This window comes from Passer domesticus, chromosome 1 (genome assembly GCF_036417665.1).
Source record: "Passer domesticus isolate bPasDom1 chromosome 1, bPasDom1.hap1, whole genome shotgun sequence".
Lineage (NCBI taxonomy): Eukaryota > Metazoa > Chordata > Aves > Passeriformes > Passeridae > Passer > Passer domesticus.
In genome coordinates this window covers 143,229,239-143,245,878 of record NC_087474.1, presented here as the reverse complement: position 1 = coordinate 143,245,878, position 16,640 = coordinate 143,229,239, and the positions used below count along the sequence as shown (strand labels likewise).

The 16,640-nt window shown below is 35.7% G+C and overlaps 1 protein-coding gene across 8 annotated transcripts in view; it reads left to right on the top strand.

Moving 5' to 3' along the window:
- Positions 1–16,640, top strand: part of ANGPT1 (angiopoietin 1) — a 167,850-nt gene that overhangs the window by 72,049 nt on the left and 79,161 nt on the right. For all 8 annotated transcript variants that reach the window (XM_064394656.1, XM_064394647.1, XM_064394637.1 and 5 more), the window contains 2 exons: positions 11,196–11,351; positions 12,238–12,359. In XM_064394656.1, the coding sequence (XP_064250726.1) occupies positions 11,196–11,351; positions 12,238–12,359 (278 nt within the window). The remainder of the gene's footprint in view (positions 1–11,195; positions 11,352–12,237; positions 12,360–16,640) is intronic.

Sequence of the window (16,640 nt, the reverse complement as noted above, 5' to 3'; positions counted from 1 at the left end):
AGCCTGACAGCTATGCTGCCACTTTGCTGAGAATGCGGGAGCAGCACGGGTGCCAGGACTCCTGGATCACCAGAAATATATTCATATTTAGATTATCCGAAGGACACATCAAAGACATGTGAACGGTTTCTTGCTACTAAAAAATAATTAAAACCATTCCTCTTCATTGTTAGTATAATGATTTGAGTTTGCATTGAACTAGAATGAGTCTTAAACAATCATCATCTAATTGTGGCCATTAAGTATAACATTTGAAAATATATGCTTGGTGGCTTCTGTTTTCCCTTGTAAAACCAGATGTATTTTCAAATTTCTGCATCCAAACTGCCCATGTCTTTGTCAGCGAATCCATTTCTAATATATGTCACTGTTCCTCTATCACTTGTTATGTCTGTACTGCACGAGTGCTTGTGGACAGAATTAGTAGTTCATCTATGAACACATTTGTACTATCTTTGTTAAGAACAATAATAGAAACTCTACATCAGCCATAAAAAGAGAATGACAATGAGTTAGGAGACATGTATTTGAAGGTTGAAAGCTTCCCCACTTCAGCTCATGATTTCATGACTTACAAAAGAATGCATCACAATAACATCGTCTTCCAGGAAGAGCTGTGATTATGATAAACCAAAGTAGGAGAGAATATTCTTGCCAGGTCCCAGAAAAAAAAAAAAAGGCAAAAATGCTTCTCCTAAAGTAAGGCTTTAGTTCAGAGGCTCTTCCATCATTCCTTTTCATTTGTCTACTCTTTACAGCAACTTAAGAGCAGGAATATCTCCAAAAGATTTTTATTTTCAGATTTTCCCTAAATTTAAATATTTGAAATGGCTTTCATTCTTCAGAGCTACATTAAAATAGATATTTTCCAATCCAGTTATCTTGTTATTACTGCTGAGCTTGTGCTCAATGCTGAGCACAGAACGGCCCAGTTCTGCTCCTCATTATTGCAATTCCAATATGGTTATTCCTTTGGCAGTTAATGGAAATAAAAATGTTTATTTGTACTATATGAGCTCTCTAGAGAAACCCAAAGTTCTACATTCTTCATTTAGAGATTGTGACATTCAAAAAGGGCAAGGATTTGATCCCTGTAATCATACCCTGAATCTCACTCCAGAAACGGGGGATGAAGGAGATTGTATTAGCACATGTTTACTATAAGGAAATGTGATTTCTCTCTTTCAAAATCTCAAGAGGAATATAATGAAAAGAGGGACCAGAGTTGTCTTCGTATGCTTTGACTGCTCTCATTTTCCTATAACAAAAAAGGTCTTATCTTTGAATACAATTATTAAAGCTGTAAATGGATATATATCTTGAACTATATAATTTCAGATAAACCAAGGCACTTTTATCTTATTAAGTTTCTTAGTCTTTTCTACAGGCTAATTCAAATACATGATATTTCATTATATTGTTTAGTGACTTAAAGTTATTTCCAATGCTAGTTGTAGAACAGTTTTTATAATCTATTTGGTGGAAAAAACTCATCTTTATTTAATGTATACACACCTGTATGTGCGTATGTAAATATATACACGTGTACTGAATATGTGACAGTTTTACTCTGAGATTTTTAGGCATTTTTCTGATTTTAATAATCATTTGAAGGAAATATTTGGCAAGACTTTAATTTATGGATTTTAATACACTGTTTGACATGTATAAAGGCAATCAGATCCATCAGCATGGAAAGAAACCAAATTTTTGTGGGCTGCATATATTTTGGCCAGACCATCTCCCTGGTATGCAGTTACACATTCATTATAATGCTGAGAATTATAGGTATGTCTGGAGGCACTTAGAGATTAGTGGGTATATATATAGAATTTCAAGAATGAGAAGAAAAGGTGTTGGAGTGTGTACTAGCAGTTAATATTTTTATAGTGCTGTGGGAAATTGAAGCTCTTAGTTTACTACTCCAGATATTTCTAGAAAAGTCATTTATTTATATTACTTATAAGTATTTTTTAAAATTATGAAGTGATTCCAGTGAAGATGTATCAATTTTTTTTATGTCTGTATTAAAACTAATGTAAACATTGCCACTTATCCAGAGCACCTCTCGTTAAAGTGCTTGTGCCCAGATTATTGTAGTTAAAGTTGAGAACCATAAATATCGGCAAAATTTAAAGGACACAAATTAACATTGCTGCCTACAGAGATTAAACCCCACAATTATGTAAACTGTTGTGTAGATATTAATTCCTTATTGACTGAAGAAGTTTAGCAGCTTTCACATTTCAGCCTCCCTGGGCTCTGCAGGGGAATGGATTTTACAACACATAAAGGTTTTGCTCTTTGCTATCTTAGGTACCAATGGACAAGAACATTTTTCTTCAATATTAACTAGAATCATATTGTTGGAGCCAAATGCTGAATGCAAGATAAAAAGCATAACAAAATAAGACTTGTCATTATTAGGCAAGGGAAAGGAGAAGAAAAGGACAGGGTTTGTGACTAAAATGTTATTATTCTTTGTAGTCTAGATAGAATTTTTATAAACATTTTTTGCTAAATAAGATATGTTGAGCTGAGGACTCTCATTTGCTTACAAATACCTTGTCCACTCAGCTGCTGTAGCTTGTCAGAGGTTTGATCGAGTCAGAAATTGGTAGCAGGATTCTCTGCTTGAGAGCAGACCATTAACCATTTTGTCCATGCAGATTTGTTATGTTTCTATTTTTCCATGTGTTTTGAAGTAAAGTTAGATGCATAAGCACTAAGTGTGGGCACACAATGGTCCTGCACTTTATCAGTTTTTTTGACCAAAGCAAAACCCTACCATGATTCAGTCCCTACCAGGTGCCAATGAGACATTATAGGACAGGGAGTGCACAGTAAGATTTACATTACCTGTAACAATCAAACTTGAGGAAGTTTTCATTACTCCCTATCACCTAGGAAAATATCTGAAATAGGTTTCAGTTCTCCTCACCAGTGGGTGATTTATGATAGAAGCACACACACACAGAGGATGTGAACATGTAGTGTGCAGATCACAAGTTCTGGTTCATGTTATAAGATTGATGGGATGCCTAGAGTGGATGTTTTGTCAATCTCTCTGGGATGAAGATAAAAATAAGTATTTACCTGGAAGAGTGAGGAAGTTGTTTTATGGACCAGGGGATGCCTTTGAATTCCTCTAGGCCCAAATGTACTGAAATTGCAGTATTTTCAGTGGTTTCAGTACATCTAAACTTATGATTTATGCCATCTAAACTTCCAATTTAAGCTTTCAAATAAGATTAAAAACTGAGACTTTGTTGACAGTTGATAAAATGTACTGCGTCTTTAGTTGACTTTGAGACTTCATATCAGGATAATGAAAGGCAGAATGGTAATCTGCAACCTGGAAAGAGTGAAAAATGGTAATAACAAAGAATTTGTGATCTTTTCATCAGGAACATCCTAAGACAGAACTGAAGAGCTGAAGGCAGAGCACATGGCAATGAATAAAGAGCTTCAGCTTCTGTGAGATATTATCTCTATATATAAATATATATAACATACAAAAAAAAAAACAAACAAACTTGTTGAAAGACTAGAGCATAAAACTATTGAGTCTTAATTTCATAACCTTTCTGGGAAAAGTGTGCCCATATGTCATAGTGGTGAGTGTCAGAAACTAAGCAGAATTAAAAATAGATTAAGTAGTACAATGTTAAATCATTATACTATCTCCTATAACATGTATAGATTCCAAACTATATTCCAGCTTCCCAGGTTCATTGAAAGTTTAGCTATAAGCTGGCAGAGAATATAGCAACCAGAACTATTTATGCAGTTTAAGATTACATTTTTCAAGAACCATATTCAATGCAGTAAGGAGATATTTCAGTGGAACTAATTTTGATTATGTCATATGCACACAAGCTAGGAATGAGCCAAAAAGTGTTTAAATATTCTGCAGAAAAGTTGTTCCAAAATTATTGTTTCAGAAAATTAGGCATCACCAAAAGTATATTTTCTAAATAAAATTAATTAGTTCCATATTTTAATAGAAAATATTTTTTTTAATCCCCATAGATGTTAATGTGCTTAGGGGGATATGACAGATGTTGCATTTTTCACAACTATATCTTTCCTTTCCCTGTGTATGTTGAGGATGGTTCAGATTTTCAGTCAACTGTAAAACCAAATGAATTTAGTTTATAAAATTAAGTGGTTTAGAAAATGATCAAGAAAAATATCATCCACGCAGTAACAAAACTTATAAATTGTAACATTCAACAAGATAATTCTTTGAACCAGAAATACTACTAATCAGTAGACAATGAAAACATATATTGTTATGATTAAATGTTATCAGAAGCTTCCTTGTGGGACCCATTTAATCATGTTTGATGAGATTCTCAGTTATGCTGCTTCTTGACTTTATTAAGCCTTAAGGCCAAAAAATTAGTTGTATTAACTAATATTCATACAAAATTAATTGACATTTATTTCTAAATGCTTTGTATTCTTCTGTAGAAGACGTAATTAATTGCATTTCAAGTGACAAATTTCATTCATAATGATTTTTGGGTTTTAGGTCTAGAAATGGCTTAGCCTTTAGGATGACATAAAACTTCAAAAACAAATTGGAAATATTTCTTGCCACATAATAAGGAACTGAAATTCATATTTCAATATTACACTATTGGGTAAACCTATCTGGGGATGTCTTTAAATATCTTGAAACAAAGAACTATGTGTTGCGCATATCTTGTATTTCTATTCATAATAAAGTACAGTAATTAATAAAAAAAATACTTGCCTTTCCAGTTTCCTAAGATTTTAGTGGCATGCTACACTGCATATTCTTCCACCATCATTATCTGTTACTACCTGTTACATTTTATGTACTTTACTGAATACACAAAATGGTACAAAGGTGCCAAGACACCACTGACATAAGCTCGGATATCTGCAAATTGATTGACTTTTTAGAGATTGGAGTTTTGAAAGCAGCCTCATAAAAGTAACTTGAGTTTAAGAAATTTCTGCCAGTTTATAATTGCAGAGGTGGTTAATGAAATAATTTCTCCGATCATTCTGCAGAGTGCAATTTCTATGGAGGATTATTCATACATTCAGAAACTTCCTCAAGGAATATCCTAATTTGGTTGATTTGTTCTATCCAGAACAGTTCCTTTTATTTATATCATTATGCGTGGCTTGCTTTTCTTGGTTTGGCTTTTCCTTTGTTTGTTTGTTGGTTTTATTTTTTTTTAATTTATTTTTTGTCATTTAAATTCATGACACTCCTCTGTTTTATTGACTTCCTTCAAAAAGTCTCACTGGGAGATGGGTCTTCCAAACCTTGTCTCAGTTCAATGGATATTTTACTATAGAGTTTTATTCCAAATATTGAGCCTGCAAGATTAGGTCTGAAGCATAGTAATAGAAAAACCTATGATTAATGTAATTAAGATAACTAGAAAGAACTATACAATGAAATAATTTGTCTGATCTTTACCTGAAATATTGTCCACAGCAATGGAATTTTCACAGTTTGCTCACAGAAGAATCCCTACCAATATTTTGGAACCTGTACTGTTAGAAAACTTTTCACTGAATGAGTAAAAATTAAACTTCCAGTACTGAAGCTTCATAGGTGTGGGAAACAGGTCATTCACTTTCCCTTTACATTTTTGTGTCCAGTAAATTTTTTTTGTTAGCCTTCCTATCAAGCTAAGCAATTCTAAGTATTTCATTTTTTTAAATTTATGACAATTCTTGGTCTTCTGTACACTTTTCCAAATGTTGTGCACCTTTCTTGAACTGCAACACACAGAACTGAAAACAAAACCGCTGCAGACACTATACTGATGCTGAATGCAGCAGAAAGATCACTTTGCCTGTTTTGGAAAAATCTCATACATATGTTATCCTTGATTTCTTCTGACAAAAAGATGTCTGGTCTTTATCTGAAGAGGAAAACCTTGTTGATTTGGGGTTTTGGTTTGTTTGTTTTGCAGCTTGCAGAAAGATTCTTCTACATTTATAGCACATTTTTATTTTACTGAAGGATGATATAAACCCAAGCTCAACCTCCATGAGGACAAGTGTCATTAGTGTATTGGAAATCAACCAGACAAGAAATCTTAGTATCACTCAGCTGGGGCTGAATCAAACAGTGTTTAGTCATTCTGTGAGGGGAATGCAGCTGTGGTTTCACTGGTCACAGTGGAATTGCATCTATTGAATTATGCCTTATAGCCAGACAGTAAACATATGATATGCCAAAGACTCAGACATACAAGGAATCAAGGATTTGAGGAAAAGTATCATTTATGTGTTTGGAACATTTGGTTTGGAAAAAAACAGTCCAGTGTTTCAGTCAGAAATGAATATACATTCCCTGCAAGTCACTGTTTGTTTGTCTGTCAGGAACAGAATTTGGGAAACCACACTATTGTGACTGAGGGTTGAGATGCAAAAAATATCTGAGCAAGAAGTCAAAATGATGAATTGCAATATTACAGAAACTTATGAAAATGCAAAAACAAGTACAGAATAATTGGGCAAGTATCATGCTAATATTTATTTTTATTAACGTGCAACTGGAAAACTAACAGGCTTATTTTCTTGTTGCTTTAAGTCTAGAAATCTGGGTACATTGAACTAAAAAAAAAAGGAAATACTGTTTCTACAGACAGATTTTCTTACAAGTGTTTGTTTGACTACATATGGATTTGGTGGATTAGTTTTCTGGTTCCTGTTAGAATTGTGACCCACAAATATATTTCATAACCAATGTATTTCATAACCAGTATATTTCATAACCAATGATTTTGTGAAAGCCCCATATACCACATATCCCAATGTGCCTTTCTATAAGTCCAATTTTTGTAGCAGTCACTTAAAGATTTCACGTCAGCTTGCAAGGTTTTTTTCATAATTTTACTGAAGTTATGCATATGATCCTCTATTATGTTAATGTAGGTAATCAGGTAAGGTAGTTTCAAAAGTGGCACAGATAAGAGTTTTAGCATTTTTGTATTTTTCATTGCCTTTATGTGCCATCCATTGTTCTTGGTTCCCAGTAATAATATACCAACAGAAACTGTGCAAGGATTGTTGTTCTCTACTCATTAGATTTGTAATACATGATGGTTGAATAATTGTAAATTAACCGTTTTATCAATTTTCCCTTATTGACAAATAGCCTATAGAATATATTTTTAAATAAATGCAATATTGGCTTTTTCAATACATGAATAACTTTTCTCAGTGATAGTCTTTTCTAACCCCTTTCTACTTCTCCAAATCAAAAAGACATTCAAAGGTATTCTATATATATTTCTACTTCTTCCAGCTTATTCCCACTAAGGCTGTTTGTGTATTTATGAAACACAATTCACATCAAATGTCATTTTCCCACCTCACTCCCTGAGGCAGTTTGTCACTGTGGGGAGGTATGACCTTCCCTCAAACAGAAAAATAAAGAAAGAAGAATTGAACTTTCATTGGTTGTGTTGTGGTGTAGCATTGCTAGTACTTATTCATGTTTGAAAAGCAAAAAACCACAAAACCACTCTTACAAAATAACACTGGTCATTGTGTCTCTGTATTTCCAAATGGTGTGCAGTCTGTGGTAGGAGGAGAACAGTCTATGGTTACTTTAACTTGTAGTCTTGTTGTAAGGCAGTGTATGAAAAATGTCTTCTGGGAATCATACCATATAGCTCTTACCTGGGACCAGCATTATTTGATCAAAGTAAAAGGAAAAGCTCTTATTTTATTTATAAGCCATCTGCCACAAACACTTATCATTACATAGACCCTAAGTTACAGTTTCCTTTTTAATAATTCTATTAGTGTTTTGTTGATTTCTTTGAAGGTTATTCAATAGACATTGTCTAGAAAAGGCTAGATGCTTTCAATATATAATCCTCTGGAATGTTTATTAACCAATAACACTGAATCTTCTGACAGTTTTATTTCTGAGAATGTTACAATGTTCTTATGCATCCCGCCGGTAATTCAGCATTACCCATACCTCCTCTGCAATGTAATGAGACTCACTGAAAGCAGACGCAGCCAAATTAATATCAAGGACATCAATTTACTGTGGAAACCCATATAGTTGAGGGGTGGGATGAGGGGAAAAGAATGCAGAATATAATTCTGTTTCACTTTTGGAAAAAAAAGTAGCTGAAATAAGTAGATACAGTAATTTAAGGACTTGTTTAATTCAGAGGGTCTGGAGGAATTGGATTTAACTTAATTATAGGATGAAGGAGTTCTAGAAAATTACTTAAACCCCTAAATGTTCTTTAATTTTCTTCTGTGAATAGATTTCCATGTGTCAAATCTTTGGTGAGGCCACCCTGCAGGGATCCTTTTATCACCTAGTAAATAGATGCTATTGCTCTTAACTAACCACAAAGAAAGCTCAGTTCATGTGCTTAGTGTAAGGCCTCCAGAGAAGGCAAGGCTTCAGATGAAATTCCATGCTTGGTCATAATGAACCTGGTAAATTGTTGGCTTCCTGCAATAAAAATAATAGGTGAAATCTTGGCCTATTGAAGCCAATGGGAATTTTGGCATTGATTTTAGCAGGGCCAGTATTGCAACCAATAAATCTACAGAGCAAACTAAAAGAAGTAGACAAAGAGGGAGGAAGGGGAATTAATGTAACAAATCCCCTATATTATTTCAATTTTTGTTCAACCCCCTTTGCCTGAGTGAATAGCTCTTGATACTCCAGAGATGTGCTCACAGAAAGCATTGTGGTGGTATTCTGAATAACAAATATTTACAAAAGCATTTAATGAGTAATTCTGAAACAGGAAAGTCAGCTTTGTTGTTATAAGGAGTCAGTCTCAGATTCAATTTGAGGCTGTTTTAGGGGTGAGTAACAGAGGGCAATTGCCAAAGACTGGATACCATGGGGACAGTGTTAGACTGGAATAATTAAAATTGGGAGTTATACAATATGCCTCAATCTGTGGTTGTGTTTTTACTAGTCAAATCTGCTGTAGCTCCACACAGATGCAATCACAATCACAATCCTCTCTGTAATGTGACTAAAGTAATAGGCAAAGAAATTTACTTAAAACATAAATTTCTTTTTTATATTTATTTCCCTATCTCTGGGCATTTTATTTATATGTGAAAACATCTAATTTCTGACTTCTGATGTGTAATAAATGCTGTTACCATTTCAGAGGCATTCATTGCACATAAGCACCACATTCCTCATGTACAGCAGGGCAGTTTCAAAAAGCAAATCAAGCACTGTACAGCTACAGCACAGACATGCTATGTTCCTATCTGCAAACAAAAGACATGGGATGTGAGGAAATGGGTGTGTTGGTAGCCTGTCATGAGCAGTACCCCTTGTTTCATTAAGAAGCAAAATTCATCAGAGAAATGGAACTTGTTCAGATGCTCCAGAATCAGTCTCCATATTCTGGACCTCAGTATGGAAAAGGACAATCACCCAGTTTATGGGGTTCATTCACAAGGACTATTTGCAATCAAGAGATAGTTTGAGGAAAAAAACCAAAAGTGTTTAGAAAAATGAGAAGCAAAGGGCGACTAAAAATAAATTACCTTATGAGAAAATGTTATACAGGCAAAATACTCCTGAAAAAAAAAAATGCTGTAGAAATGCAATGGATCAATGAATTCTTCCTTGAACCAGTTTAATATCTGTAAAATGTCTCACAGTATAAACTAAATCAAAGCATTAAACTTACACTGGGAGTGAAAATGGTGACATCCATTGAAGACATTGCTTTGCAATACACAGTTTTCTTTGGCTGTTAAATCTCATTTAAATACTTATCAAACTATTCAAAAATAAATGTTACCAACACCTTAAAACAGTTGCCAGGTATTCAGCCCAGAGTGGTTACTTGGCAATTCAAGCAAACTTTTTTGTTTTCTGAAACTTTAGGACATCCACTTTAGTTTTGACCATGATGGTTATTGTTTCTTCAGATTGGGATAAACAAACAAACAAATAAAACATCAACAACTGTCTTATGCAGAAAATATTTTACATTGTGTCCTATTTCTTTAATAATGTTCATGAAACTAGTAGGTACACATAAATGATCAAACTTGTAATAAATATTTTGTGAGCTCAACAGAAGTGACTCATTAGAATATCTAACAGTGGTGGCCCCTAGGGCCTACAGGTATACCTATAGAAAAAATGAAAGCAGCCATTCTTACTAATCACACTCTGTATCTGACTACCACTCCTTTTTGCAGTATTCAAATCAACTCTGTCTGGTTCTTACTATTTAGTTGTGCAACTTACCTGTCAGTGACTTACTACTAATTAAGCACTAAATCTTCACTGGGTTTAAACCAGCTGGACTCCAACTGGTTACTTCAGTGGAAGGTACTGAAAACTATGTTTTGGGCTACCTATCTTTATGTTAAAGCTCTGTAGAGGACATCAAGACAGAACAATGTTTATATAAGTAAGAAACAATCTCATCATACCATAGACTAGTCCTGGGTTTATTGCCTGATTTGGCAGGACAAGGACACTGTTTGATAAAAGGGAATGATTATGCTTACACAGACTAAAACAAACTGCAACAAAAAGCATCCCTCTCTGGGGTACTTAATTTATTTAGAGGGTTCTAGTTCAGATTTTGTTCAATAATTTGCAAGTAAAACCAAATATGAAGAACAAAAAAGCAAAGGAGCAAACCAGCTTTCTATGCTTTTTGGCCAACAACTTCCTTCTTTTATTGGCACCATTCCTTTACAAATTTTTGATCTCAATTAAACTAAGCTGTGTTTATTGCTGAGTTTGTGAAAAATCTTTTGGAGGATTCAAATCAATAAAAAAAATCATATTTCTGAATGCCAGACATAAACCAGGGGATATAGGATACGGTAGGATCCCGTCCATGGAAGACTCGCATGAGTTTTATGTTTTCCTCTGGTGCGCTTTGCTCTTTTAAGGTTTCATTTTGAAGCTGCTATCTCCATTACAAATGTTCACTGCAATCTCGACACAGAGCATAATACTTGGAAAAATATTGGGACTCTAGCTGAAAGGGGAAAATAATCAGATCCATACCCCAGCAGTCATATGGTCAACTGAGACTTGAGACCCCCCCCCGAAAATATTAAAATTTCTGCTTTTGACAAGAATGCCAGCTATTCACCCTTTATGTCACCAGAATGCCTAAACAGGTAAAAACACTGCAGCTACAACCTTTTCTCTTTTACAGCTTGAGAACTACATTGTGGAAAACATGAAATCGGAGATGGTGCAGCTGCAGCAGAATGCTGTGCAGAACCACACTGCTACCATGCTCGAGATAGGGACCAGCCTCCTCAGCCAGACAGCAGAGCAGACAAGAAAACTCACGGATGTTGAAACCCAGGTATGTTCCCAGCGTGGTTTTCAAAAAGCTGTTAATTGCAGAGAACATTTCCCAAACTCTTTCCTTTCTAATGCATTACCACACAAAACATTTCAACACAGGGGTCCAGGAAACATACTTTGTTTCTTGGTAATAACAGCATTGATGATTGACCCTTGTTATGTGTCTTTCTTTTGATTTCATTTGGTTAGTATATTTAGCTCTGTATGTGCAAAAAAGGTAGGACTGCCCAGGAAACTAGAGCAGCATTTGACTTTCAGTAAATAGCCACCTATTGTCAAGGATACAAGTGTCAGGCTAAATAATGAGTAACAGGATAAATCACAGCTTTTGATCTTCATTGTTGTTGTATATCAATCATTTCCCAATTTTTCAAGCTCTGTAGGACAACAAAAATGGACAATTCTGATTGCTCCATGAATGTCAACGATTTCAAACAAAAATAAGGCACTGAACTGCCAACACCACAAAAGAGAGAATGCAGGGGAAAGCTAAAGTAGGAGCTCTATTTACAAAATAGCAGATGCAACCCTTTGACTTCATTCCAAGTACTCTTGCACTTTTCTGGTTTAAGCATGCTTTGTAGGAATGCATGCCTGAGGCACAGCTCTTGTTTTTTCTACAGAAATGAAGCTTGTTTGGCAGTCACCTTGCCTCTTTCTGCTGATGCACTACTATCCTACAGTTTTAGTGACAGAATATCAGCTGGTACATATCAGTGTAGTTTGATTGAGTTCATCTGCACCAGCTGAGCAGCCGAGGTTAAAAAAGGATTTAGAAACAATTTTTGACAAATCATCAAATCAGAATTAAATTATTATGTTATGCTGCTAAAACAAAAAATCCAGGACAATATAAACATTAATGTTTTTAATTTATCCTTAAGGTGCTAAATCAAACATCCAGACTTGAAATTCAGCTACTGGAAAATTCCCTGTCAACATACAAGCTAGAAAAACAGCTGCTACAGCAGACACATGAAATCCTAAAAATTCATGAGAAAAATAGGTAAGCATGAGTAATTTGTCTCTTTCTCTGTTCATTACAAAGTGGTCTGTGTATACTTTGTTTTAAGCAACTAATGAAAGGAGCAATATGTTAAGTAAACAGCATAGGTAATATTTATGAACTCATTGAAACACCTGGGGTGTGAACTTACACTGTGTTATATCCTGTATGATAAATATAAACTGATTTTTACCACTTTTCATATTAACATCTTACTCTGTTTCATGACAACTGAGTCATATGACCACAGTTCCTACAACCTAAAAGCACAGGGATAACTTTTAAGACCGTTTTCAAGTAGAAAAATATTAAATTATGAGATTTTCAACTACCTTAAAGTGCTTCTGAAACAGAAAATCTTCATTCATTCATCTTTCTAATTTTAAAGGATTCAAAGATAAGGCATGTAGAAGGATCTCTCTCCTTATGTACTCCATAGCATACTTGTAGTCATGCTCCATTTTAAGAAGTCAATGGTAAACATTTGGGGTTTATGTTTAAGCTGATGAAAAAACTATTTACCAACACAACTTTTTAGAGCAGTAAATTGAGAGCTGGAAAGTAGTGTCAGTGTTCCCTTTCTGTGACACAGGGACTCAGCACCTGAAGCCACTGGGCTTAGCAGCTCAGTGTGTCAGAGAGCGTGTGTGGTGAGCTGACCTTGTCTGGGATGCCAGACGCCCACCCAGACACTCTCTCACTCCCCCTCATCATCAGAACAGGGAGAAAATATGATGAAAAATTCATGGTTGAGATAAAGACAGGGAGATCACTCATCAGTTACTGTCATGGGCAATACAGCCTTATTTACTACCAATTAATAACAGTGTAGGATGGTGAGAAACAGAAACAAACCCAAAAAGACCCTTCACCTCTACCTCCCCTTCTTCCCAGGGTCAGTTTCAGTCCTGATTCTTCTAGATGCTCTCTGAGCAGTACAAGGGGATGAGGAATTTGGGTTGTAGACAGCAGACAAAGCACAACACATTGCCTTGCCTTCTTGCTCAAGTTTTTTCCTTCCTCCAGCATGGTTCTTTCCCACAGGCTCCTGTACTTCAGGGTAGAAATGCTCCATATGGTCTCTGCACAGGTGTCAGCTTCCTTCTAGACATATCTGCTCCACTATAGGATCCTCATGGGAAATATCTGCTCCCCCATGGCCTCTCCCACAGGCTGCAGGGCTGTGTCTGCTCCAGTGCCTCCTTCCTTCCCCTTCCCTGACCTTGGTGTCTGCAGCATTGTTTCTCTCCCTTTTCCCCTCTCTCCTCACACTGTACAGCTGACTGGAGCCAGCTGTGCCCAGCACAGGGCAGCTCTGGCCTTTCCTCACAGCAGCTGCGCCTGGGCGCTGGCACCCAGGGCAGTGGGGAAAGCTGCTCCCCTTCCTCACTGCTCTTTGGAACTCCCAATAAACCCATTGCTGCCTCTGGGCAGGTGTGAGCAGAGAGGACAGGGAGAGCTCTGACTCCTCAGCCTCACTCAGCTCCCTTCTAGAAAGAACAGCTGTGAGGTCTGTCTGACTAGGACTAAGGTTTCTATTTCCTCTCTCTACATTTGATATTGAAATGAGGCAAACAGTTTTTTGATGAGGCAGACACTGAAGCATGTAATACAAGCAGTAGAGGACTTTTTAAATTGAGATCAGTCAGTCATCCAAAGAGAGCAGTGTGACCCCATGCTGTTGGACAGGAACTGGCAGCTGAGGCAGAAAAACCTTGTCCAGGGTTATGCATAAGGCAGACTAGCACCATAGTGGGCAAGAGGCTACAGGGTAAAGAAGGCAAAATACAGGTAATGATGAAAAATAGAAAATACTGATATGAGGAAATGTGCTTGTAAAATGTGTCTAGTTGCAAAGCTGTTTGAATAATATATCATTATTGGTACTGATTATGAAAACCAATTTAATGTGTTTAATCTAAAAACTGTTTGCAACCTGTAATTCCAGCAAATGCTATTCTGAAGAAATTTAACTACACTGAAAACTCTTGAACTCTAGAGATGTCCTTTAACCAAATAGTAAAAAAGTGAATAAATTAGTGTGGGATTAACTTTGCCTTCAGCAATCTGAAAAATAGGTAATTTACCTTAACTGCTTGTATGGGCTCTCCTTGTAATCCACAGACAGATTGGCAGGGTTCATTCTACATATTTTACAAATTTATTTCAAAATGGACTTAATTCAAGCATTGGTTAAGTATATAAGTACTCATACTTTTATCTGCTGCAATATGGTTAGCAACAAAATTTTATTGGCCGCTTAAGAGTCTGTGTCTTGTATACTTAGGATTTATTTATTTACCTTAGGAATGAATCAGAGTAAAAAGCCTTCATGTCAGTAAACAAATTAGCCTTACTTGAATTGACCTTTGACTTGGCTGACATTATGATAAAATGGGTTTTGAAAAGTCAGATGAAAAGGAGGGCTATTTTTGAAAGCACATTTTTTGTTGTTTGTCTCAGAGGTATAGATATTTGTAGATAGATGGAAAAGCACACAGAATTTTATCTTGTAGCAAAGCAAGGACCTGGTGTGCATTGTGTGGGTCCTTTTCAAGTCTCCTCGGGACTGCTAAAATTAGGGAGAAGGCAGTGTTATAATTACACTAAAATATGGATCATCCACTCTTGTATCATTATCTTCTCTTCACAGAGAACTGTGCAGTCTTGGCCTTGCAGGTTCTAAATTTGAAATCAATTATGTGTGTGTCAGGTTGACTGTGATACAAATCCTGGCGACCTCAGCAGACACTAGACTTCTGGACATGCCAACGATTTTAGCTTGCTTAAATTTAAACAATATTTTCAGATCACTCATCAGGCTGTGTTTAGTAGCTATTTGCAGTTAGGTACTCATAATCCCTCTCCATATCACTTACACACCAATAAATAGGGAAAATTCCTTTTGTCCACATGTAGGGGGACTGTAAGCTATTTTGGAAAGGATCTTTCTTTTCAGTAGGTTTACAGCACAGTGGGAACTAGTGTAGGAACTATTGTCTTTGCAAAAACAATCAAAAGAGATAGTACTGTGAGCTAATAAATTCTCTCCCTGGGCTTAAATTTCCTTTATATAAAATAAAAATTAAGATATTGATCACATTCATAGAACTGAATTTTGGATGAAATCAATGCAGAATCTTGTAATAATAATAAATGACCATTGATATACTACAGTAACTTGCATATTAACCTTAAATAAAATTAACACTGTGTATCAACAAGGGAGCAGTGCATGTTCTTTGGACTGGAAATATGTCTATTCTTGGCCTTTCTCTTTACTCCCTGTCTCTGCTCAGAAGAGGGGCCAATTTTTTTTTTATTCCACTGAAATGGAAGATATTCCGTGGCACAAGTAGAGTCACATTTGCCTTAGAATCATGTGTCTATTGAGTGTTCTCATGCCATAAATAATTTGGTTTTGTGGGTTCCCACCCACTATAATGTAAACGGTGGTTTCTTCCATTGCCATTTTTTTCCCACAAGAGCTTTCTAAATGCTGTTTTGATTTATTCTTGAAAAATTTTCTTTGTTAAGTGCCTTATGAACCCCCTTTTTTTTCCCCAGAGTGTACCAGCTGCATTTAATTTGTAATGTGCCATCTGTTTCTATATGCAAGTGTAAAAAAACCTTTCTATTTGCTAAAATGAAAGAAATGAGAAAAAATATAATGAAATTCTGGATCTTCCATCAACAAATTGTGGAAGTGAAATTTAAACATAAAATCTTGCTTGAATTTGCAGAAAATAATACTGGATTAACAAGCTCAGTGCAAGAATTGTTGCATGCTATAAGAAGCAAGGACTCAAGAATGGTTCTTGAATGTGTCTGACTGTGTGGAAGATGAGGAATCACAATATGTCTGTCACATTTTATTTGAAGGTTGTGCATATACTAAAAAGATAAATCCCAATTTTACACTTCAGTTATGTGAATTATCTTGTCATTGATATAAAAAGTGGGCTTGCTGGTGCTAAGTGACTTGTCACTTTACTGGCCCTGAGAAATAGGGGGACACACATTTTCATATTTCCTTAAAGTGATCAGACAGTATCAGACTCCCAAGGTAGTATGAGTGGTCAGCACCTAACAACATAGGGAAAATTTCACTCACCTAAAAGGAAGTACAAAGAAGCTGTCTCAGGCTTTCTTTGTAAAATGTTCTTGGACTCAAAAGTAAGCATTGAAATCCTCTACCCATTCGTCTTCCCATACATATAAATAAAATAAACTTACATATATATAGCCAAAAACCACTTTTCTAGTGTGACATTACTCGTC